The sequence below is a fragment of the Mya arenaria genome, chromosome 15 (assembly GCF_026914265.1).
Source record: "Mya arenaria isolate MELC-2E11 chromosome 15, ASM2691426v1".
Lineage (NCBI taxonomy): Eukaryota > Metazoa > Mollusca > Bivalvia > Myida > Myidae > Mya > Mya arenaria.
The window spans coordinates 3,883,485-3,906,947 of NC_069136.1; the positions used below are offsets into that span (position 1 = coordinate 3,883,485).

The following is a 23,463-nucleotide window of genomic DNA, read 5'->3' on the forward strand; positions in this document are numbered from 1 at the left end:
ACACATTTGATTACAATTGAATGGTATTCTTGTTCAAAGAAAACTACGGTTACAAGCCTTTAGATGAAAACATATGCATTTCCCTAACAGTTCGATAAAAGAAAATCAATGCAGTTCAGAGTGCATAAACCGCACGGCTCGATTGCGGCTTTGAGTCCTTTCTAAGAGTCTCAAGATCTTTGAAAGATCACGCCACGCACGAAATATAAACATAACTATTTCGCTTCGATACTGAAACAAATATTGGTGAGAATTTATTTATTATAGATTGGAAATTCTTTATTAACCGTTTCAATGTTCAATGACGTATATGATAGCTAAATTTAAATCGTCCGAACTATATAATGATATAGAAATACTGCCTACTACCGACATACGTTTCACGAGTCTGAAACACATTACACGGATTGTTAAAATTATTTATCAGATCATTGTTCACAGTCTGTAAATCTAATTTATACAGTGTCTTTATATTTATTGAGTTTTATATCCATCTCCTTGCGTAAGAGCACAATGTTAGATGTATCGAAGACGTATGCTAGTAAGTCTTTAACGATGACAGCAGAATACTAGATATATTTATTTTCAGACGTTATAAAACCACTTTGAAGTTCCACATTGACTGCTTAAATACGACAAAAATCAACATCTTCTTCAACAAGCTGATATCGTCAAATTTATTGATTAGGCGTAGATAGTACCTAGCATTTAACATTCTGCAGATGACCGACTTGCTTTGCGAACGAGCGTTGCAAATAGTTCCCCATGTCCCGTTGTACAAAACTTCAACTCGACCATCGTATCGACCAATCCCGTCTACAAGTCGTATGTCTTGTAACAAAAAGGGACCTTAAATGTAAATAATGAGAATACATAGATTTGCATTCTTGTTTAATAAATTGTCAATAATAAATATTCTTTTCATTAACTATACTTGTTTTAAAACATTAATGATTTAAGAAAATGTCCGCAAAGTTAAGGGGTAAAACATTAAGAACGGCATAATAAAGCCGTACAAGACCAACTGTTTTTGCGTTTAGATTCCAAATAAATCTGAGTCTACATAAATTGTGACAACTTGTTTAGGTCAAGAAGATATAAGCAATAATTGTTTCTTGTTCAAACGTGTGTTCAACCTAAGCCTGATAGCGTTTTGTAACTTTCAAAAACCGGCACATTGACGTCACTGTTCTTCAAACAAATTGTTGTTTAACTGTTCAGCGATTGTGTTTACGAACGCTGACAGGTTTTCGCTTAAAGAGCAAACTTTTAAGTGTGAACTTGCCATCGTGAATGATTACCGCATGCCTTAAAATGGAAAACAGTACAGGCTATCTTGAAGTATTTTTTATCAATTTTTTTTGGATTCATATATGAAAGGAAAATGGATTTATTCCACATTTTGACATGTTGAGTATGCTAGAACACGATGAACCACGATCGGTTTGTGTATAAGGTTTGATAAAATTTTGGCATGGAATTTTCTTCATGTGCAGGTATTTCAAGAATCAGCTTCACCAGGTTTGTACACTTGATTTGAAATTTTTATTATAAGTTTGTAGAGTAGTTCCGTAAAAGGGACTTGCTCAATGACAGCACACAACATTTCCAATAGAAATAGGAAGTAAGAATAATTACCCGTTCAGTGAACGGTATTGCGGACAATGCGGTAGTAGCGACATTGGTGATACTTTCAGATATCTATTTAAAAGTAATAATTATGCCGATCAGAGAAATAATTTAAATGAATAATATCGTGTAATCCCGAGTTTGATCAAAGTACATTAGTTAAATGAAATAACTCATCGATATATGTGTCATAACCTATTTGGAAATCCGCGCCGATAGTTCAGGACCCAATAATACTGTGGAATATGTATTCTTTGTTATACCGTTGTATTTGGCCCTTCAGTACATAATCGATTCACCCATTGATGGTATATTGCTCATTCATTGCTTTCAATATTTTTCATTTTTAGGGGAGTTTGTCCGCATTAATTACACCGAAACCCCATATTTCTACGCTATCATCAATAAAATCTGATTACTCACTAAATCGTTAAAACACATTTGTTAAATGGAATAACTCATTGATATATGTTTCATAATCTATTTGGTAATCCGTGCCTTTGTTATACGAACAGCAAATTACAAACGGTGGTAATACGTCCCTACTTAGGATGGATGCGTATTACAATCTAACGTTGATCGATGTGTATTACAATGATAATTTATTGGTTTTATCAACTTTCAATGGAGATGCTTTAAAAGGTAAATTACTACTAGGTCATTACTACATTACTGAATGACATCTTTGTTTTCCCAACTTAACATTCTAACGTAAACATGTACTTTGCTGAGTATATTATACACCGATGTCCTAGATATTTAAAAGTTCAATTATTCATGATTTTAAAATTCATTATATTCTGTTTATTGTTCAGACTATTAACTGTATGAGTGTTAATAATATGTGTTGAAATTATTAAATTATTAAAAATAATATCCCTTACAATGTTATCTGATACTATTTTGGGTTGTAGTGATATAAAAGTTGCCGTAATACAAACTAAATGTCATTGCTGTTGGTGGTGGTAACAATTAGTATGCTAGTGCATCTATGCTAGAATAACTGCGGTATTTCAGTTCCACAGAAAAAAGCTGTGAAATGCAATGTTACTATATAACTGTTGCTGTTCGCCATTATTCGATAATATCCCGCGTGTCTGGCGATAATCGCATAACAACGACCATACACTAACCATTAACCTCTAAAACAATACGTGTCAAGTAATATAATATAATCAAACATACATGTTTCGTAAATCATCCATGATCCATTGCTGAGGCATGTGTGTTCAACGATTATTCCCGAAAGGCATGCAACTGTCAATACGTTCGTAGATGAATTATAGGACACTATGTTTCCATTCTGGATGCCTATTACTCCACATTCTGAAAATCACCACTTTAGTCGTACTTTTATATAACTAACATGATTAATCATGTCAATAAATAAGGGATAAATCCGAACCTGTACGTATCAAGATATTGTAACTAGCAACTAGTACCTGTACATAATAAAGAAATGTCTTCATCAGATGAACAATAGCTAGTAGGAGAGAAGTATGGACAACTATTAATATGCTCCTCTGATCCTGAACAGTTGATATGATTCATTAATGCCGGTCCAGATCTTTGACCTAAATTATTCCTTTTCGTTCTCATGAATGCCGAAAAACTGAAATCATAAAGCACATATTACCTAACAATTAACTACATAAAGGAAATTTCTGCAAAACTCAGTATACCGTTGATTGGTTTGCGGTGTGTATTCGCTGCGTATGCACACAATGATTGTATCAATGGTATTTACATTTTAAAAGTTATTATTCACTCGTAAATTTCATTTCCAATTTAAAAATAAACGTCTCGGTAGGTTTGCACATTATTATTATTATTTTAAGTCAGAATTATTTGGTGGAAAATGTTGGACATATTTTAATTCGGTGTACGTTATGTTTTGTCAATTAATTTGTCAATATAGCCAAACACATACTTAACAAATCAGATAACGTTTATACAAAATAAAATTGAAGTACGCAATTACTTTGCTTTACTAACGGATTAGAGTTATTCAAATGAATAAGATTGGGTTAAGAGGCATTTAAGGCAACATACACTCAACAAGAAACAGAACATCTAACAATACAACAATGAAAGAGATCACACATTAAAACCTTAAGAGTTATAAATTACAATATTTTAAAGGTATTCTGTACGTGCGATCAAGAATAAAACAATCGGCTCAAGACGACCCTTCATCACTCGTCTGATTGAAAGTTAACATAACGTGCAATTCGTTGAAGACAATTTTCAACATTTTGCTGTAACATTTGTTTCAAATTTCAGCGCCTGTTATGCTGATGTATTTTAGGCACCCATTGTCTTTATTTATACTTATTTCGTTAGCTTCAGAAATGAGAAAGTATGTCAATGGTCCCAGTCAAGGTCATCAAAGTAGAGAACGAATAATCGGTAAAATATGTCAAAATGAATATGTTGAACATAAGTACGATTTTTACTTGTTTGTAAATTTCTATAATAGAAGTTTCATGTTAATTTTGCCGTTATTAAAATTAGAACTACTTCTTTATCATCAAACGTTGTTTTTGTTAACTGAATATCAAAACATCTGTTTGATACATGTCATTAAAGAAAGACTTGATGAAATCACTATCTAAATTTGAGCCTGCTATCTTAAACCATCAACTCCGAGTTTCATAATTCATGTTAATACAATGATTCCAGAGTTCATTATGCGAAATATAAGTGTTAATGTCATTTTTTTTAATTATCTTAAATTCATTATCAATCAAAAACAACACTTTTACATAAGGGACCAAAAATCCGCAAAAAAAGATTTTATGAATGTTACATTCAAGTTGAGTCCCACTCAAAGGTGACAATGTAAAAGCAGCATGTAAAACACATTTTCTAAGGTAACAACGCGATATCAGACTTGAAAACAACTGATAGTAATGTCTCAATATATGAAGTCGTTCTGGCTTCCATAACTTTAATGTTGGTATTTATTCTTTTGATGTTTACTACACATTAAAGGTAATATATAACGTGTTCGCTGAAGTTTTTTTTAGCTATATATGAAGTATACAACTGAGGTCAAAAGAAAACAAAAACAACATAATTCTACACATTGAGATTGAGAACATTAAAAATAATAAGTTGGGACATAAAGTAAAGAAACAACACACATAACAGCATTCTTCTGAACGTTTCTAATAAGTGCAAATATACATACAAATTTGATATCAACTACGGAAGCACTGCTACAAGTACTCCAACTATTTTAAGTCTATAGTTTGAATGGAATAAATTTGGTTTCTATTATTCACGTTATGGCATGAATACAGCGGGTAAACAATTGAAAAGAACTGTTCAGTCCATAGCAAGACAAGGGAATCCTAACAGAAATCTGTTATCTAGGTGAATTGGAATCAATAGAAATGCATTTTTCAATATCAGACTTGTGATTCTATGAAGATTTTGCTAATTCATGTTATTTTTAGAACCTTTTTTGGCTAAAACGTTTTTGGCTGACTTGGAGTGTTTTGGCATGTGACTTCATTTTCTTCAAATATATCACATTTTCAAATCATATAGAAGGAAAGATTAGCTTATACATGTCGCTTTTATTTTTAATAATGTTTTCTTTTTTGTTCCCATATTTGGTACAATGATGCATTTTATTATGAAACTCTATCATCACACAGTTTAAACCTTTAATTTTATAAGGCAGTCTGTGTGTGATGTTCATAGTTTCAAACAATGACTGCACCGTATCTTTGAAAAGTTTTTGCATTAGGTGCTCTGAATTGTATTCCTCCGTCTGCAGATAGAGTTTGGATCTCTAATCATAGAAGTACTTGGTGTTTACTGTTTACCTATAAGTTTAATATTATTTCTTTTCTTGTTAAGTTTCCTCATGTTAATGCATGCTTTGATAAAGATTTAACTTTTGCGTTTATCTTTATTTAGGATTGTTCGGATAATAGTGCGGTTTGTGCACTTAAACTGGTTTAAACCCCAAATAAATTTTTATTTTACTGACCGTTCCAAGGCGGTACTTAACAATCCGTGATAAACATACCTAGTTTTTTATATTAAGAATGTATGCACTGTGCTGCTTGTGGAGTTTTGTGCTGTTTTTCCATGTTTCTTGTTTGTGTCTTTGGCGTTTACCTAGTGCCATTAAACCGGGTTTATGTTTTTATTTTTTGCTACTGAGCTGGTTTTTGTAGCTTTTCGCATAACTATTGTGGCCAGCCGGCCACATTGTTTAACCTTTCAACCACTGTGTCAATGGAGTCATAAGTTACCTGAGTGTGTAATTTCTCTATTGAATTATTGATTGAATGGCTTTTTGGGAAGATGAATCATCATGTAACACACGGAACTTGTTATATTCTTTTTTGGGAAAAAGAATAAAGGAAAACAAATCTTTTTGGAAGTTTTTGGGAATGTACTTTCAATGCGCCCATATTTTTTTCAGTAACAATTTTAGTTTTCACAAGAGCTAAAACTAAGTTGAAAACCATTAAACGAAAAACACTATATTGCCAGATCTAACATGTAGCAACGGAACTGAGGATGATCTTTTAAGCAAATTCTGCAAATGTGAGGAAAACGGCTTGTTTGAAATTGCACCAACATTTGTTTGTTTGAATTTAAAACCGACAGATGTTTTATGCATGTTATTGTTACTCATTTTCCCTGTCAACGTCGTGCTTTTTAGCCCAAGCTCACTGTTAGTTGGGTCCTCAATAAAATAATTGGGTTTGTCGCAAGGCCCTAAATTGTCTATCATAATTGTTAAAACCTTCTATGCCATACACCCTTTCTAATACACAGTCATATTTTATAATTCATATCTGTTAAAAGTCCCGATGTCTCGACAGGATACCTCTTTAGTTTTTTTATCAGGTCAGCTAAAACAAATAAATAAGCAAAGTCAAAGTCAACCTACTTTAATCCCATCATGCGGCACAGCACAGTAGCGTCTTTCGCGTCAAACGATTCTCCACAGACCGTACCCCACTGGCCTTGGACCTGTAACTCTACCCTCCCTATGTTAGGATCTCCTCTGCCTGACAGGCGTATACCGGTGATGTTAAGTGGTCTTACTGAAAGACGATCAACTGTTCAGCATGTGTATCAATAACATGAGAAAACTCGATTAAATGATTTATTTAAATTCTGAAGAATATTAATATGTATGTGCAAACAATACGCTGGTAACACGTTATTAAACTCAATAATGCCTTAATTACAAATATTAAGCAGAAACCATTTTCATTTTTTTTTTTATTATATATGACTTTTCCCACAATCGACCCGGAATAACATAAGCACCTTACACAACGAGTTGCACTTAAATTCTAACGAAATTATAATTTTACAACTTTTCTTGATCAAATTACCCCCAAAATTCGTCTTAACATTAGATTTCTTTTGAGTTTAAGCAATAAAGATTTTATTTCCTATCTCAAAGTATCGAGTAGAAATATTCAGTACTATTCATCATTACAGTTATCTTGACCTCGATCCCAGCTAAAACCAAAAGATTATCTGAGCATTAGCGTCCTACACAACAAGAGTTATCACTATATTTCACTATATATTGAGCGGAAACCACTTATTGGACGTCATCCCGCCGTCCCGTCTTATTATCCTGCCCGCACATACAATCAACCATTCTTGTTTAAGTGACACTCTTATTCAAAATCAATACATACACATGTAAATCAAATATATTTTTTGATTGATACACCCTCAACTACTTACTAAATAATTCATTCATCGAAAATATTAATTACTTTTTACAATATTATAACTGTGTATTTAATAGCTGAAAATGCAAAAATATTAAGTGATTGGTGAATGCTAAAAGATTTTCTGCGATCTACTATGATCTCAAAAGGCAGCAATACTGTGTTTTCTGCAAATTTCTTTTAAATTAAACTTGGTATCCTTCATAAGAACCATTCTTTTTGACATCTGTTCGTCCTTTTTGGTATATTTAAACAATTTAATTAAATGTGTTAAATCTTATTTGAGAGTAATAGTGTATCTTTAAAAGTTAACGTAATAAAAATGCTCAATATATTCATTTTATTCTATTTCAGTTCCCATACGCGTATGTTCAAGGTGTTGATAATCTGCAAATAAATTTCTCTGATAATAGAACAATCACTAACCAATCAAATTGCAATGACAGCATTCTGCTTTTAAGTAGTGCCGTTTCCGTCGTGCGTCACAACGTAAATAAAAACATAGAAAATAAGAGATCGAACTAATATTATAAATCATACCGTTCGAACAAAAGTATGACTCTACACATCGAATATACAATGAAAGATTCAACACTGTACTCTTACCTTGACACGCTGTATAAAATTTATAATAGCATGTTGTAACAGTGTCAAAAATGCAATCCGAAAAGGAGCTGTACGGTGGGGAACAAACGATCTGGTCCATCATCGGAGCAACATTTCTTGCCGCATAGACGTTACCAATGGTCGACCTATGTATAAAGTAAACGTTGTTTTCATCATCAATCAAGTAACCCATCAAACGTTAGTAATTGTGGAAGAGTTTGTATGCTTTTACGTGCTTATAGCTAGTGCTAAAGTAAACAATTTATTTATTATATTAACAAATATATTTTGTTTTTGAGTTACATATTGTTTCGCCGTGTTTATAGACATCATTCATTTTGAAAGAAGTCAAATACAATCTAAAATATAACATTTCGTCTGCAATGGTAAAACTTTATAAGTCGAAAAAAACGACATCTTGCATTGATTCGGACATCTTTTCGACGATATAAGTATCATAACTGCGTCAAAATGGTTAGAAAATCTGGTTGAAATAGTCATTTTTGCGTCTGGGTGATATAGTTTTAAATAAGAAATAAACCGAAACATCCGTTAATTAACTCTCTAGTTAAAAGCAATCGCAACAAAGTCACAATTCATCTTATTTTATACGAAAATATATTTGCAGTTTCTCGCAAAAACTAAAGAGTAACAGCCGCAACCTTGATATTCTTCCGTACGATTACAGCCAACCCATGAGTTTGCTAGTTTCATCGGAATGTCTCAAACAATCAAATGGAAACTGGCCCCAATTTCTCGAAAGTTCTTAAGTCTCTATTAACAGGTTTAAGCTAAGCTCATTTTTTTTTGCTTTTCTATAATTTGTGTTATATTTACTACTTTAAGATATTTTAGACTTAAATAGGAATTATCTTTATGATAATTACAATATACCAATTTTCATTTATCTAAATCAAATTTAAGTATATATTTTGGGTAATTGAAATAAGCTACTTAAGCCTGTGAACTTTAAGAAGTTTTGAGAAATTGGGGCCCGTTGTTTTCTGTTTATAAGAACATCTTCCTCGACCTTGGTCCCACAGACTCCATATGGAGTCCAAAGGCACTTCTTTACATAAAACTGCTTCGCGTTTAATCATTCTGAACTAATTCCTAGAAAAACAAAATCGTTTTTCTAAAAATAAATTAAAACTACCTTGACCTAGACATTGTCATTACCAAATGCAGGTCTTTAGGGCCTTTATTCGTGTGTGTATAAATTACACATTCAGTCTATTCATTTTACCTCGATCAGTACGTTTTGAGACCTTGATCATGATGACACTGTGTTTAAATTCACTTTCAATAAACTCGTCTACATGGACTTTATACACAACAAGTGCTATCATTGTTTCAGTTTAAACTTTCTATATGGAGCCCGTCTTAAAAGCTTCAACCCGAATGAAACCTGACGGAACCAGTATGAAATTGTGCCATCCACATTTGTTTGATAAATGAAATGTTCATTAAAACCATATGTAATTGAGCATAAAGAGTCTAATCTATTTTTTGTAGCAGAATCTATAACCTTGTCCCCTTTAACCCTAAATGCATTTCAAGATACTAGTACGTCTTCACATGAGCTTGCTACAAATATGAAGCAACATGGCTTGACGATAAAAAGCCTGCAAAGAAGCCCGCTTGCCAAACGGTATTTCTCGAGTTACCATGGTGTTGTTACAAATCAACAGAACAAAACCTTTCTTCACTTTCATTATTGCACTACATAACGCGTATTAAAAGTACGTGAATCCCAAACATACATAAAGTTGTTGGCTAACAGTGATGGCAAAAGTTTAACCGCACATGTTGGTTAATCATGTCCCAAATTATAACATCTGTAAATAAATCGTAAACAAACATGGTGGAGGACATTACGTTCGTTACAGCGACCTTTTGTAAAACCAATTTTAAAAAAGAATTTGGGCCAGCAATCTATTGCAATTAATTACTGGTCCAAATAATTTTTTTAATTGATTTTTCACATAATACTTTATTACCCGATAGAACAGTAACCATAACAATCCAATCAAGTGACCGAAAAATTAGTGTTTATAAGTTGACTTTCGGTAATTGCCAAATCAGTCGTTGTAAAACCTTTAAAATAATTAAGTTAATCATGTTTTTAGAATTCCTTGTTTAAATTGTAGTTTGTGATGAGATTAACATGCCTATAAGATAGTTACAGATAAACTCTTACTCCCATATAAGATTTACCACAATTAATACAATTGTTTTAATATACCAGAAGGGGTGAATAAATGTCGAAAATAATGGTACTTATGAAGGATACCGAGTTTAATTTGTTAATAAGCCGAGAAAACACGGTATATCTACCTTATGAAACGATAGTAGAACAGAGTAAATCTTTCAGCATTCACCAATCATTTAATATATGTTTGCGTTTTCAGCAATTAAATCACGGTTACAATCTTGTTATCAGTGAATTATATTTTTTGTAAATACATTAGACAGTATTAAGTATTTAAAGGTTTATCTATCAAAGTTTATGTTTTTTATACATTCGTATTTATTGATTTTGAATAATAGTGTCACCTTAAGCTAGCAGCCCTTGGTCATTACTTGCATCCCACATTCGTCAAAGTTATAACGATTTAACGATTAAAATATTAAATAAAACCCGTTATTACGATCTGATACAATAATTGATCTAGTGCAGAGAGATCTGAAGTAGTGTTTTACTGCTTTTTTGGAAGGTATCTAGAATATATAACGTGTAATCAGTGACAGAGATTTTCGTTAGTAACCCCTTAAGTTTAACTTTGCAAAGAATCTGCAATCTATTCGGGTTTTTTTTTCGAACCAATTTTCATAAAGATTAAGTATTTTGAGTATGAACGTTTTATGTAAATTTTGCAAAAACTGCATGTAAATTAGCGTTATGTATAACAAAATTGCAATCCGAGCACAACATACTATTTTCTATCTATGAGCATATATATACAGAAATCGGTATGACAAAATGTGACGCTAAAGAAAGAAAAGTCGTGAGTCTTACTCGCGACACATCTCCTTATTGTACCGAACACTTGTGCATACTTATTCGAAAATCCCTGAGTGCACTACAAAGTTACGACCAGCACACGGATAATTTATGTACGTGCATTTATACATCATTCAAAGCCTAAATTGAAATTTGAAGGTACATCGCCTTAATGCACCGAACACATGTTACGCACACGCACACGCGCACGTGCACACGCACACGGACGCACGCACGCACGCACGCACACACACACACACACACACACACACACACAGGCATTTATTCACATTCATATGCTATTGTCACGGTTACGTTGGTTACAACAAACATATCAAGCAATTCGGATATATATATTATTGCATAAAAGTGTTTTTTTGGTCCGTTATCTTGGTGCGTTAAAACGCAAAACCCCGGGCGTTATCGGTAGTAAACGTGTATTATTCAGTAAATTCACGTGCCGTAATGACCGGCTTTTTGTTTTACATAAGCGCTATCAGGACTTGCATCATCACAATGACCGCTGAGCGACCTGGTTTCTGACCAAAAGTGGGTCAACGATGCCAACTTTTGCACAAAAACTAATTTCACCATATATAGCTGTATACAAATATCAACAAATTAAATAAACCGCATTTAACTTACATATTTTCTTCTGGGTTGTCTTTGCTTGGCAAGCTGATGTGCTTTTACCAGATAGTACTTTCTGCAGTTGTTTTGACTATTTGCTTGCTTTAAAGGCACTTAATTAAGTCTAAAACGTTCAACTCCTCCGAACTTTACTTATATCTGTGGATTTTATTCAGAACAGACGACTTATATGGACATGATTCCATTATGTCGTATGCAATAAACAAAGAAAAGTCAAATATTTTTTCTCTGATGCTGAAGATGCTGCACATTTTAACAAAAACATGTTAACAATTTCTTCAGGCTTAATTTAGTTGTCTAAACAAATAAAGGTTAAAGTAGGTCTATATCGATCCAGTCAATTAAAAAAAAACACTTTCGAAACGAATGAACACTGCAAAAAATGGTGTCGAAACAAAAATGCAACTGCCGATTTATGTTGAGGCCCTAATTGAGCTTAATGTAAAACTTTTTCAATGACATCACTCATGACGTCACACAAGCACCTGTTATGGAGGTTAATTTTTACTAACTGCTTTTGCATTTTCGTGACATTTAACAGCTTTGTAAAACACAAACGTTTCTCATGGTGCTACGCACTCGGGCTGTAAACCATTGTGAGGGCCTTTGCAGATGATAACGACCTCATAAAGGTGTATTAACCCTATACGCATGACAAACAATAACCATTTGGCTATCTAAGTATATAAAGGCTACAGTGACATAATATCTCGTAACAAGCAATATCATGGACATATCCGTGGAAATATGCATGGATACCAAATAAAACGAACAAATATGTAAAATAACGAGTAGACAATAGAGTTCAGACATCCTTAATTTAAAATTATAAGTATCGTCTATGGCCGAGAATGTAAGATAGGTTCATCCCAACCTTTTTCGGAAACGAAGTTAGCCGAGATTCCGCAGAACACCCTGCGCGAGGCTTGAGATGAACCTATTTACACAAGTGACCATGGTAGAGGCTTTTTCTCCCACTGTCTTTCAACTGTGATAAAGGACGTCGTATATGCAAAATGTTGCGGCTAGTTCACTTAGCAAATTCAAACTATTTAAAGATAATCAAACACTTTGTTCTTGAAAATCGACTAACATCGCATTTTTTATCCCCATGAATATCAAAATTGCAAGACCTCCCCCTTAACAAAATATCTCGGGTGATAAGAGCCTTAAGTGTCTTCAATTCAATATAAATTTAACTTAGATACTTACGTGGTGCCAAAATAGCTACACACAACGCGTTCCAAACCGAATGATTGGAAAGAATATGCAGAGCGCGTAGACCAATATGACCAGCCACAAAGTGTTCCCCATGTATTTCCAACAAGGATTTCAACAAAACCGTCATAAAGTCCAGCACCGTTTACAAAACGAACGTCTGTGATATCTGATAATGAATTGATAGAAGCATCTCATTCTGAGCTTAATATTAACCTTTATTCGATATTTATGTTGTGTTAGCGTGGACAACAGTAAAGATGATTGTTCATTTTGGCAAACATTCTGGTCAAAATAATTTTAACAGGCACGAAATATATCCGAACAGAACTAGGTAATATTGTAAGTATAAGACTGTAAATGCCCCTAGCAGCAGCATAAGCAGTATTCTGTTTAAAACGTTTAAAAGTTATAACCAGTTTCTTAATATATTCCTTATAGAAGGAAAAGTCACATTTATTAAACTTGTTGAAACGCAAAATAGTTACCACCAAAACAGAAATTTTTAAAAGTAATGCAGTAACAAGTTTTCAAGTATCACTCTGTGTAAGAGTTGCATTGGTCTGATAAATAATTAAAATAAACTGCATGCTGTCAACCAGTGATTTTAGATTATTGCTCAATACATTTTTATCATGCAAATGTTTTTCCCATAAATAATTTTTACTTTTCAAAGGCAAGTATTTATGTACGCATTGCACCTACTTAAAGGCCCGCAATTATTTAGTGTAGGTATCCATGTTCCATTGTCAAGACAGGTGAATGAAAAAGGGTACTCGTCGGTGCCGTTGCTGCATATTCCGTGGTACACTTGTCCCTCTGTAGTCAGGGAAACGTTACTAAAATCTCCGTAGTAAAATTCATCAGCGCTTGGACACACTGTCACAAAAAATGTTTTATTATTTTACTTGTATTACCATTATTAGATATACATAAATACGTTGGTAATAGTAGACAACAAAACCTATGATCCCTATATAGATCGATGAATTAAACAAATAAACATTGTTTTACCTGAACATGCTACAGCAGCAGCATCGCTCTGTTCGCACTGTTCACCAGTTATACTTGAGCATTCATCGATAGACGTTTCGGATCCAGAGCAAGCGAGCTGGTTGTAAAATATTGGACCAGTTCCAGGTCCATACCTTGTATCGTTGATAACTTGGAGAGCTCTTTGAAATAAAATAAAGATGTTCGAGTTTACGTCATTTAAACCTATATTCAAATACTAACATTGTGCTTTTGACATATATTGCTTTAAGAATACTTAACGTTTCGAAAACATGGTTAGATAGCATTTATTTTAATTACGAGGTATTTTAAAAAGCTTAAAAGAAGTTCGATATTAGAGGTACATTTTGGGCAGTTTTTGATAAATAATGTTTAAATATAAGTACTTACGATAGATCGGGCGACAACATTTTACAGACCACTTGTGCTTCGTTCATACCAAATTTATCACGACAGACCGTGCCCCAAATTCCGTCCAATTTTCTCTCGACACGTCCGTCAAGATTGCTGTAACCGCCAGCTAGACGTATATCAAGGTCGCTAAAGTCATCTGGAAAATAAGTTAAGGGTGAATTTAGTTAAAATACTTTGCAGAAGATCCGATTAAATTGAAACCTAATGCAAATGTCGATTGTGGATATGTTTTGTCATTTTCACAGTTTGCCCAATTGAGAAGACACGGAGTGTTTTAGTAATACGACAATCACCTACCGGTTCCATGAATTTGCATAATCACCTTGATGCCCCCATCCATATAACAAGATTCATGAACAAATCACATTTTAAGTTATGCCAAGATGAAGTTAAAGATCGGTATGTCAACTATTTAGTTGCCATATCAACAGAATGTTTGTCCGACAAAATTATTGTTTTTGCTTTCATTTGCTGCTCTGGATATTGCAGATGAGCAATAAGACAGGTAATTATGTTTTGGCTGTTTCATTAGAATATCATATTTGGCCGAAATAAATTAAAAGACATGCAGAATCTCCATTCATACTAAGTTTCGTTAACATAGCTTCAATAGTTTAATACGCCAAGATCTAGGTAACGACTGGTGGTATTTTCACTAACTTCCTGCAATTTTGGTTCTGCCTAGATCATTAATAAATTTTAAATTGACGAAACCTATTTCAGTGCTTTCGCCAATGCAAAGGATCACATTTCGTGAAAGTTTATCATTTACATCACTATGAGCTCCGTGGTCAGCGTTCATGAAACCTTTGATTTCGAAATTCACCAATTCTAAATATTGAAGAGCATGGATCTAAACGGCAATACTTCGTTATATCAATTTCGTGTTTTCTGAATGTTATGGGATAAAAAGAAGTCAAATGCAATTTCTCAGATGAAATTAAAAATAAAATGAAACAAACATTAACATTAGCCAATTCCTCTCTGCAATGTTGATGTTGGTGGGATTATTATTATGAAAAGGAGATAAAAGAACATCTATAATGGTATGTGTTTGTAATTTGTATCTCCACTACACTCGGACGCCGTGTTCATTGATTTACAAGCATTGAAAGTTTTTTCTCAAAACATTTATAGGCAGTCATTCATATATTCCATGCATAAAAAGATTCTGGTATGACTAAAATATCATTACAATAAATTTACATTCTAAAATGACAGTTCTTCATCGCCATAAGGATTGTCAATTTACTTACATTCTGTTTGCACCGATGTCTGCGCTATGACAACTTTGGTAACACAAGCGGCTGTAAATAAGTAGGGTATTTTGATACAGTGCATTCTTGAACTAGACACCGTTTATAATATTAAAACCCACAAAAAGATTTATGAATGCCATAAACCAACTTAATTTAACAAAAGTCGCACCGTCGTATTTCTTTACGAAATTTTGACCGAGCAGAAACGATTATCTGTGCATTTGGGTATCTATTACACTGTCAATTAAATTTGAATAAGCAGTGTGTTAACGTTATATGATCGCACCGTTGTTTGTGAAATATCTTAGTCGCAATAACCTATATAACTATTATTCATGTATTAAGGTAGATTATGTTGGCATGCAACCACTGGGGTGAAATTTATTACCCAGTATTTACGAGTGGTATGCTAATTTCTTAACTCCCAAGAAAGATCAATCCTGGCTACAGTTTGTTTCATACATACACATAATACATTCAAATGACTTGATTTTTTATACTGGTTGAATCTAATATATGAAATATTGTCCTTTTGAAACCAACAAGAAGATCGACTATTATTTTTTGCCCTTTATCATAGTTGGTGGTGGTCAACTCTAAATATATGATGTTGTCTTAACTAAGCAATCAAAAAGATGATGTACTATTCTTCCGCTTATTAAAATAGTTGTTGATATGGGGACTTACCTAAGCAAAAGACAAGGTGATGTACTATTATTCCGCCCATTAGCATAGTTGGTGAGGTCGACTCTGATATATGATATGGTGTCTTACCTAAGCAAAACAGAAGAAAAAACTATTATTCCGCCCTTCCTATGCACAGGATACAGAATTCTCTATATGCTTATCAAATATTGCTCTCCCTAAGCAAATGTTTTACCACTATACACAAGGGTAAGTTTATAACAACGATATCTATATCATCAATTCATTTCGTAATAATAAATTTCATTTAAGTGCAAAATTGGGATTCATAACTAAACAAACCACTGTTAAGAATACAAATCAGTGTAAAAAGTTAAATATTCAGCACAAAAGTAAAACACAACTATTGCCGTTTTCACTTACGCTAATTTATTTTTTATAATCCATTATATCCTTGCGGCAAGAAAGAGTGAATCGAAAATAATTATTGAGATAAATCAGGAATAACAAGTAATTGGATAGGTACTTAATTCAGATACATTTTAACGCTCTGTTTATCCTGTAATGGTAAGACTATATCAATTGTTTGCACAATTCATTGTTAATGCAATTCCCGTGACTTAACTTCGGAATTGAGTTTCAAAGATATAGATATATGGTGAGTGAGTGAGTGAGTGAGTGAGTGAGTGAGTGAGTGAGTGAGTGAGTGAGTGAGTGAGTGAGTGAGTGAGTGAGTGAGTGAGTGAGTGAGTGAGTGAGTGAGTGAGTGAGTGAGTGAGTGAGTGAGTGAGTGAGTGAGTGAGTGAGTGAGTGAGTGAGTGAGTAAGCACAATAATATCGGTTAAATTGCAAAGAAAAACGTGTCTGTTATCAAAACTGAATTACTGATTGAGAGTTTATGTTTTATAATATTTTTTATTTCATTGTTAGTCATGCCTTTCGATTATATATGGAGTTTAATCAGTGAAATAATAAGAGTGAAAATTTGGATATTTTCACTTCAAACTAGGGACTGAAAATATCAATTTTAAGAACTAATTTTAAAATCAATTGTACTTACCTCCTCCTAATCAAATCATGACACATCACTTTTGACGTTATTAGAAAAATGTTTTTTTCCTGTTTTGCAAACGTTTCCTTGAAGCTGAATGTGTGAACATTTAGTTCAAACAGTATTTATTTCAAATTTACATATACAAGGTATATTAACAACAATACAAATTATACGGATTGGAAAACAAGTTACTAAAAGTTTATGTAAACTCCTTTCCTAATAGTTATTAAGTTCAATAGACTTAAAATATTTAAATCCGATCAAGATGCCTAAAATAAGATGCGTGATATATTTGCTAGTATACTGTTATCATTTCGAACACATGTAGCTATATATTAGGTTTATCATCTCATGCATGACATCCTGCCCTCGACACCGAACACTATCCGAACAGACCCAAACATAGAATCTCCTTGAACTTGATATAAACCTCTGCACACACAGAAATATGTCCTTGTTTTGTTCAAAAGTTAAGCGATCGTCACCGAGAAGTAAATTATGAATGGTTGGTGCACAAGGAAGTTCAATGATTCATCGCTGTCTCTGGGTGGAGTATAAAGGGCATATCATGAAAAAATGGGAAGCATCTTCAATAGCGTTGCATGTACATACAGGAAAGTCAATGATATTTTTTTCTGTGAAGATCATGGTTAAGCGAACTATACCCAAGTCCAAGGCGAAAATGCATGATTTGGTTGCGGCGCGAACTGAAAAGTGGAGATGATTTTGTCGAGTGTGTTTGAAGTTTTTAAAAGATTGGACTGTTTTCGAGTGTCTTGTTGCTACTGGAAGGGAGTTCCAATATCGGACTGAAGCAGGAAGAAATGATGACGCATCTGAATTGGTGTGACAAACTGGTAGTGGAACGTTTATAAGAGGATATCTGACCAGAGACTGGGTGGGCATCAACGATGATAGATATTCAGGTGTCATGCTTTTGCTCATCTTATAAAAATGAACAAGCTTGTGTTTTTTTCTTTAAAATGCAAGAGTGTCCCACTTCAAATCAGCCATAAGACCCTGTGTATAGTTTAGTGGCACCGGTACCTATCCTAGCTCCTTCGGTCTGAATTGATTCGAGTTCACTCTGTAAGTTAGCTTCACAGGTGTCCAAGACAACGTCCCCATACTCCAAAAGGGGTCTTATGAAACTTATCTACATATTTTCAAGGCAGGCACGAGAATGAATGAATTTAAGGGTACGCATGATTCCCAAAGTTTTGTCGAGAACAGAAGTAATCTGATCTTTCCATTTAGCATCATGAAAAAGGCAGATACCAATATGTTTGTGAGAAAGAACACTTTGAATTGGAGTATTGTGCATATGCAAGGGGGGGGGGGGGTAAATCATTTTATCACGTTTCCTAGGGAAAATAATTGATTCTGTTTTGGAAGGATTGAAAGTGACAAGCCATTTAGTTGACCAAGTAGGTAGTTTCTGAAGGTCAGCATTGATTACAGCAGCTGAAGCACAGGTGTCTCGACCACAATGTACATCCTAGTATCATCTGCAAATAACGTTAGCTTCAATATCATCAACGATGTCGTTTATATAAATGAGAAAAAGAAGAGGTCCGAGAATAGAGCCTTGGGGCACTCCCGCAAGCATATCAGACCAAGATGAGGAAGAATTCTAGGCAACTACTCTTTGTTTCCTACCGGAAAGATATGATGTAAACCAGTTGAGAAGATTCCAGATACATTATTTCCGGATGGGTCGGGGTTTGTGTAAATATCGCCTGAAATGAGGACTAACATTGCTAACAGAAACCCACACAAATACATACAGTGTGGCAGAGAGTGTACATGTACCCGACGAGAATACCAAAACAATAAGGCTTTCTGACTAACTAATTAGTATTTAAGGGGGGGGGGGATATATATCCACAATGAATAAAAAGGCCATGTATGTAACGGTTTTACTGATGCGGGATGGATACATACATGGAAGCATAAATCACGAACAGGAGCAGTGAATAAAGCATGAAAACAAAACAATACTGTAACAGCCAGTGCATGACAACAAACCAATACAGCTAACAAAATCATACATACATACTGGTATGATAAAGAATAATTTCCGGACAATTAATAAAAAGAAAAATAATGCTCAACGAAAGTGCATAATGCTATTCCAATTTATTTAGTTAAACGGTAAAAAATAATATCATTGTCAACATAAGGAACACATGTCATTAAAGTACGTTTAAACCTGCACTCTCACAGATTAACCATTTTTCCAACTTCTTTATTTTTGATGTTTGTCTATATAAATAATAAGTTGAATAAGGCATTTAGACCAATAAGAAGTTAAGCATTATCATCGTAATATATGTGAACGAGTTCCTTTAAAAGATTAGGTTACAACGGGGATATAAATTTGGATCGCTCGACCTTGTAATTTCATCTCAATGAAATGTTTACGAGTTAAATAATCTGCACTGTAGTACTACGCAGTATACTGCGTGAGAAAGCAAAGTAATTTAATTAAGGCTTGTCATTGACTTTAAAGACTCGAAGACATCTGGTGTTTAAATCCTATGGCAATTTTGAGATTTGTCTTTAACGTAAATGACACCGTCGAAGGTCCACACACTATCGAAAAGTTTGTCCTTGAACAAACGAAGAATCAATTCAACTTCATAGCTCAGAACAAAATGTCAAATGAAAAGCAATTAAAAATAATACATGTGTCATCATACAAAATCTATGTCACAGTTTATAAATAAAGAGTTCTCAATAACTTACAATGAGGTATATATATATATATATATATATATATATATATATATATATATATATATATATATATATATATATATATATATCCAAAGAAGATTAAGCAAATGGCATGTTATGAGATATTCTCTATGATAAATATGCATCTTTATTACCTCAGTTCTGCAATCCTTCCCATCATTCTGAGTGGCTGATTTTGAGTGACATTGATGTATTATATGGCTTTATATCTCACTGAAAGGAAAACAAAATCAAATTAAAAGGGGAAAAAAACAATAAATGACAATACTGACCATTCATAAATTGACAGACTTACTAATGTGTTAAAATTCTCACAAGATTTAGTTAAAAAGTAAGAACAGCCATTCATGGAATGTGAAGTTTAAAATCATTTCAAATGAATAATCACAACATTGAGTTGAAAATTAATGACAGCAATGGAAATCATAACAGGAATTCCAATAAATTTGAAGAGTAATAATGTTTGAAAAGTTGAATAGTTTTTACACAGAACTGCATACAGAACATAAAAATGTTTCCTGAAATTTACACGTAAAAACACTGATATGTTGAAACTTGAAGCTTTCCCATCATTATTTAAGCATTGGGTATTTAATGATAATGTATGATTTATAAACAATTAAAACTGGTAGTCATCCAATTAACTGTTTAGAAGATTAAAAAATGCTTATTTTCTTAGTTTCAATTGTAAAATGCCTATAAATAAGCCAGTCTGCATTTTCTTATTAACCAATAAAACACTGGATTTATCGGGCAATCCCATTGGCAGAAAAATGCGCATAATCGAAAACAAACTTCAGCTTAACAGATTTTTAATTTTTAAAAAATAACAACCAATTCCCCATTAGTTTATATACTTGTTTTAAAATCGAAAGTCATCATATCCCTAAAGAACCAGGTCTGTTGATTTCATTAAAACCGATCACAATATCCAAAATGCAAATGTCTTATTTATTTAAATTATAAAACATTTCACCAATTTTCATGCAAAAAGAATTGGCAGCCCCTTATGAATAGCAATCTAAATATAATAAAATAATGCTATACATAAACCTACCTCAATGGTTACTCAAAATAACTCACTATTTACAGAGGTTAGCATTTTAATTAAACAAAAAATACTTCCTGGTTAATTCGGACACTCTCGGCTTTTAAGGTTGCATGCCTTATTAGTCATCAAATTGTTCTTGTTTTTGATCACTTTCGGAAACGATGTGTTTATAAATAGCCCTTGTGGAACAATACGATAGATTACTGAATCAAATGGATAGCATCACTCTGTAGATAAATGAATGAATTTTCAGAAATTCGATGGTGCATTGTTGTCCTATTTCGATTTGGAACTGTAAACCAGCATGTTTTATCCCCTGTTTTAGTTTTTGTAAAAATAAATGCAGATAAACTACATAATAATTTATAAAAGTTATACTCACCAATACAGGAGACGTCAATATATCCTTGTAAAGTCACTGGCAATCAAAATAATTCTTCAAATATCCGAAATCCGAAGTATAAAATGTCAGTCAAAACGTCCCAAGACCGGCAGAAAAACGATGTTTTACAAAAAATGCTTGTGAATCTTTCTGCTCGTTTTAATACGACATTAAAATTATAAGTCAGTTTTGGGTAAGGTACGGGTTAAGACTCAAACAATGGAAGTTTTAGGGTCGATAAAGGGTCATATTGAGTTTTACTACCATGGTAATAGGAAGGAATATGTGACCACTGTTTGTTTTACCACTTTGTTAATGCTTTAATTATTGTTCTGATCTAAGTAAATGATATGTCTTAGATGAGTTTATTTATTAATTATGTTGTTGCATATCATATAAAGCCTTATTAATTTCTACCCATTATATTACTGTTGTGAAGTATGTCTGTAGCTGCTCATAATTCTCAGCCAATTCATTGATTTTAAATCATCGTGTCATATGTGATTAAAATATATATTGCGTTTACTTTATTTTGTGCGCATGTTCAAGTTAATATTTAAGGTCATTGCTAGCATCCTTTTATCATAGTGTTCGTTTGCAATTTTACTGGTTATACATGTTGATGGATGTAGGATGAATGCCGTGTATTGCCGTTGAAATATTGAAAACCCAACATGACTTAGGCCATTTTTCTTTGTGTTATCACTGTATGTCAATTAGCTGAGAGGGCATAACCGGCGTTGACGCTTTCCTTTATTTAGTAATATTAAATATAAGAAACGAATTAAACAGGGCCTCTTGAAAGCTTCCTTTAACCAACTATCTATAAAGCAAAACGTTCCGACAAAAATGATAATTTTATGATGTATATGGTCCACGACAATCAAAAAAAGATTTTCCGGGTCTGAGCTGAAATTGAATCTTTTTTATCATTAGTTGTTACTAGTATTTCCTATTTTATTTATAGTACCTCCTTTGACGATTAAACATAACTGTTGTTTTTACGTATAAGCATGCAACACAATATAAAGAAAACAGTTTAAAACTGGCAATTGCTTGATGGTTAATAGTTTTACTTGCTTACATGTCTGGTTTTTAAAAAGTACAGCCTGGTCAAGTTTAGATTTACCGTAAACATGTTAGCTGTGACCTATGGATGGGCAGCAAATGGGATCAATCAATCTATATCAATAATATTTTGACACGTCGAAGGTAAGATTGCTCCTTGACTATAAAGATAAATGCAACAATACTGACGTCACTGGCACTAATCACTGCTCAAACCAGGAGTCGACAACCGAAAGAAAAAAAAACACAAGTCGTTTAGTATGCTATCAAGTCCTTTATGCATGGTTCCATAGTGCTACTCGTAGTATAAAACACCATTACTTAACTGATCGAAACATACATTGCGTATACAGGAATAAAAAGCTTGCGTTAAATGTTATTTCTTAATAAAATATTTAACAAAACTTCTATATGTATGTATTGCAAACTGGGGGAACGCAAGTATCCGACAAACTTATTTTTAGCAAGGTCAAACAGAGGTTACTTACCATTGAGACTCGAACTGGTCCCGGCTCTTCCGGGCAATCCTATAACTATCAAGGACCATCGCTTCCCCAGTCAGTTTGAGAACGATTAAGGATAATTTGATGACACTTAAAACCAGGTACCCTACTACGTCAGAGGTCAAGACAAACTGTTTACCCTTTGGAGCAGAGCCAGCACGGTAACAGAACCTGTCCGCAGGGGCATGTATATGCAGAAGTATGCACAGTACCTTTATGTAAGGATTTGGGATCTTTGAAATGCTCAAAACCGGTGACATTATTACGTACAATGTAAAATCAAGTTAAAGTACTTTCAGGAACAAGTCAAGTATGAAAAAGGAGCAATTCCAGTCTCTCCCGGGAGTATGCACACACAGAATTCTGAGCAATAAACTGCATATGTGTACATACTTAGGAGCTATTGGACACTATAAAACCGTGTCATTACCTCGTCAAAGGTCAAACCATTCAAATTTGAGTAGTGGAACGGTACCGGATCA

At 33.5% G+C, this 23,463-nt stretch overlaps 1 protein-coding gene across 5 annotated transcripts in view; it reads right to left on the reverse strand.

The window, feature by feature from the left end:
- Nucleotides 1-21,507, reverse strand: part of LOC128220099 (uncharacterized) — a 70,158-nt gene extending 48,651 nt beyond the window's left edge. The window contains exons 1-13 of one of the 5 annotated variants that reach the window (XM_052928360.1): nt 21,411-21,507; nt 20,112-20,190; nt 16,206-16,292; nt 15,516-15,566; nt 14,236-14,395; nt 13,846-14,006; nt 13,537-13,710; nt 12,826-13,000; nt 7,959-8,104; nt 6,548-6,704; nt 3,072-3,241; nt 2,815-2,955; nt 702-849 (exon numbers count right to left, since the gene is read on the reverse strand). In XM_052928360.1, the coding sequence (XP_052784320.1) occupies nt 702-849; nt 2,815-2,955; nt 3,072-3,241; nt 6,548-6,704; nt 7,959-8,104; nt 12,826-13,000; nt 13,537-13,710; nt 13,846-14,006; nt 14,236-14,395; nt 15,516-15,566; nt 16,206-16,251 (1,529 nt within the window). In that variant the 5' untranslated portion in view covers nt 16,252-16,292; nt 20,112-20,190; nt 21,411-21,507. Of the gene's footprint in view, nt 1-701; nt 850-2,814; nt 2,956-3,071; nt 3,242-6,547; nt 6,705-7,958; nt 8,105-12,825; nt 13,001-13,536; nt 13,711-13,845; nt 14,007-14,235; nt 14,396-15,515; nt 15,567-16,205; nt 16,293-16,586; nt 17,159-17,223; nt 18,252-20,111; nt 20,191-21,034; nt 21,107-21,410 lie in introns of those variants that run through there. The other 4 variants (XM_052928358.1, XM_052928359.1, XM_052928362.1 and 1 more) reach the window with 4 other exon arrangements.
- Nucleotides 21,508-23,463: the final 1,956 nt, after the last annotated feature.